General features: G+C 57.9%; 1 protein-coding gene across 1 annotated transcript in view; it reads right to left on the bottom strand.

The window, feature by feature from the left end:
* BBA_05140 (folic acid synthesis protein) overlaps positions 1-1,648 on the bottom strand; it is a gene marked incomplete at both ends in the record, with an annotated part of 2,033 nt that extends 385 nt beyond the window's left edge. Inside the window, 3 exons of the mRNA XM_008600237.1 lie at positions 31-646; positions 727-935; positions 1,094-1,648. Coding sequence (XP_008598459.1) covers positions 31-646; positions 727-935; positions 1,094-1,648 — 1,380 coding nt within the window. The remainder of the gene's footprint in view (positions 1-30; positions 647-726; positions 936-1,093) is intronic.
* Between the last annotated feature and the right edge of the window lie 1,495 nt (positions 1,649-3,143).

Genomic DNA, 3,143 nt, shown 5'->3' with positions numbered 1-3,143 from the left:
GGCCCGCAGCGCGGCGGCGACGGCAGGTACCACGCCGCCGCCGCCGTCGCCGCTGTCTGGGTAGTCGGCGAGCTGGGCCATGGTGCGCGGGGTGCCGCGCATGTGCATCAGGCAAATGGTGGCGCCGAGGCGCGCGACGGTGGGCAGCATCGCGGCGTCGAGCTGCCCCGCGGACACGTCGTTGATCATGTCGGCGCCGCGGGCAACGGCCGCCGCGGCGACACCAGCGCGGTACGTGTCCACGCTGACGGCGACGGAGCGGCACGCGGGCATGGACCGGATGAGCTCCACGACCGGCAGCACGCGCGCGACCTCCTCGTCGGCTGTGACCTCGGGCCGGCCCGGCGCGGTGGACTGCCCGCCAACGTCGATGATGGTGGCGCCGCCGCGGACCATGTCGAGAATGGTTGCGGATAGGTCGGGCGCTGCTGCATGTCTGCCGCCGTCGGAGAAGGAGTCGGGCGTGAGGTTGAGGATGGCCATGATGCGGGATGTGCGGTTGGGTGTCAGCGGCGTGAGCGGTGCCGCGCTGGCGGAGATGCGGGTGACGGAGGATAGGGGCTCGCCGACGGCGGCGAGATCGTTGAGGTAGTCTTGGACGAGCTTCCACGGCTTGGAAGGGTCGATTGACTGGGACGGGATGAGTCTAGACACAGAGCGATGTTTTTGGTCAGAATGAAGAAGGCTTGGGGGGAGAGGTTGAAAGAAACGCGGGGGGGGGCTAACTCTGATAATGGTCGCAGGACGAATTCACGTTCGGGAATGCCAATATGAGGAATAGTCAATCTTTCGTTTGATATCCTTTCATCGCCGTAGAGTAGAATGTCGAGGTCAATATTTCTGGGACCTTTGTCAATGAGTTTGCGACGGCCAAGATCCCTCTCTATCGACTGGAGCTCATCGAGCAGAGCCATTGGCTGCAATTCAGTCTCTACCTGTATGCAACGATAGATTAGCATTGCAATCCCACACTCAAACGCAACTTGGACACGAGTATCTCGTGTTTTTGATGAGTGGTTTAGTGATAGTGCTGTTTGTCCAACACTTGACACGTTTCACTCCACGTCGGGCTAAAACAGGCGGCACCACATACCTCACAGACGCCATTCAGGAAACGGTCCTGGTCCGTGACGTACATGGGCTCCGTCTCCCACAGGCTGCTCGTGCGCGTGACCTTGATGCCTCGCCTGTCCATCTCGTTGCATGCGCGCTCAATCTCCGCCACGCGGTCCCCCAAATTGCCGCCGAGCGCAATGTACGCCGTGTTGGTGCGCTTGCCGCCTCGGCAGCCGCATCCTGTCGCGTACAACCGTCTGTTTCTGTTGCTTCTGCTGGCCTCGAGCAGAGGAGTCTTGAGCGAAGCGCGGCGAGAGCACGCAGTCATCGACAGAAGCGCGGCGGCTCGCGAGCTAATGGCACGAAAGGCGCCCGCGCGGGGCTCTTGATACGCAGACAGCCAGGCAGCACGGGGGAGCGCCCGAGAGGCAGACTGGGAGAGCATGATGCTAGTCATGTGTGTGGCGATGGGGTCCCTGGACGCGCGCGTTATTGGCGCATCGCCAGTGTTTGTCGATGTGTCGAAAGAGCGCCGGCGGCTGCGGAGCAGTTTTTTTGTGGGAGACACCACTGGTGGGCAGCCAGCGCCCATTGTCTACCCAATGTAGCACAGAGTAAACAAGAATTTGCACGTCGTGTTTTTCTTCTAATTACATCTACATGAAATATTCCAGGGGGCTCCTGTCTGTGTTTCCATTATTCTCAGGGCAGAGGACGAAACGTGCAGCTTGCCGCTGCCCGCGTTTACTACACCAGAGAGCCCCAAAAAGGGAAATAAAGGTCCGCGGCCCGGTCGTTGGCGGCGGTACTTGTCGATTATATGATAACAAGTGGGCAGTTAAAGTACCTTTTCGAACCAACGCTCCGTCAGGCGGCGCGCCAGTCACCAGCGTGCGCGCTGCAACAGTTTGCATTAGCGCTGCAGCGGGTAGCCCGTCATAGGCCCGGCTCAGCAAGCTGCAGTATGCATGCAATTCGAGGTCAGAGGGGGGGTATTAAGAGGGGGAAAAGCAAATCAGTCATCTGGAAATAAGCTTTGCGATGATCTGGCTCGCGGGATGCGGCAACTCCGAGCGGACGTAGTCGGCGAGACGAGCGAGAATGCGGGCAGGAGATTTGGGGAACGGGGTAAAGGGGTATGGGGGGAGAGGGGGCCAAAGATTTTATCAATCAGTGGTAATGCGGAAAAGGTGTGGCGACGGGATGGAAGTCGCCGGCCGAAGGTGCCGACTTGACAATGGACGCAGTAACTACCTTGTCGGCCTGATAATTGGCTTTCGAGATTTTGTGGGAGAGCAAAGAGGTTAGATGAAGGCTTGTGACAGCGCCATGGCCGCTAAAAGAATTTGGGGGGGCAGATAGCCGGACGGCAACCTGCTCCAGTGGCGAGAGTTGGCTATATGCGCTGGAAGGAGGAGAGAATGGGGGCCCGCTGGAAAGGACCGCTGTAAATCGGTGATGGGCTGTTTGCCTGAGCCTGCGCCAAGGCTGAAATGAGATATCGCTGCGTGGCCATTTCTCGCGGGTGTGATGAGTAGACAAGCAAACAAGCTAGTAAATACCGGAAAGATTGAAACCCTTTTATAAAACCATATAGCTCCAATCAAGGATTACTCTACCATTCCCTTCCTTGCCTCTCAGAGCGGCACCAAGTCCGATGGGTGCGCTGTCCCTCGGCATCTTACCCCAGATTGTATGGGGTCTCTCAGCGTGTCTGTAACCGCCCCCAGAAGCTGGGCCAAGTGGCTTTTCAGTGGTACTCTAACCAGAGCCTTTCTCGCCTCTCAGTGGTCTGATGGACCATTGTGCAGCGCTCTGCCCCACTCTTCTCTCTTCAACACGCTGCCACCCTCCGAGCTTGTGCCTCGGCTCATTCTGCTTCCCCGGCGACACTCCGCGCATCCAAAAATCCGTTATTAGACTTGCCGTCTGCGCCCTTTTACCCATTTCTCCTCCTTCTTCTCCTCCATCCATCTTTTTGTCTCATCTTATTTTTTAAAAGGCAATCTGACACTCTCGTCGTTTGCTGTTCTTCTTGCCCTCTTCTCCCTCAAATACCACAACAGTCACCAAAAAAACCAGACACA

Source organism: Beauveria bassiana, assembly GCF_000280675.1.
Source record: "Beauveria bassiana ARSEF 2860 unplaced genomic scaffold BBA_S00013, whole genome shotgun sequence".
Lineage (NCBI taxonomy): Eukaryota > Fungi > Ascomycota > Sordariomycetes > Hypocreales > Cordycipitaceae > Beauveria > Beauveria bassiana.
Note: the sequence above shows the minus strand (reverse complement) of the source record. Positions and strands in the feature narration are given on the sequence as shown.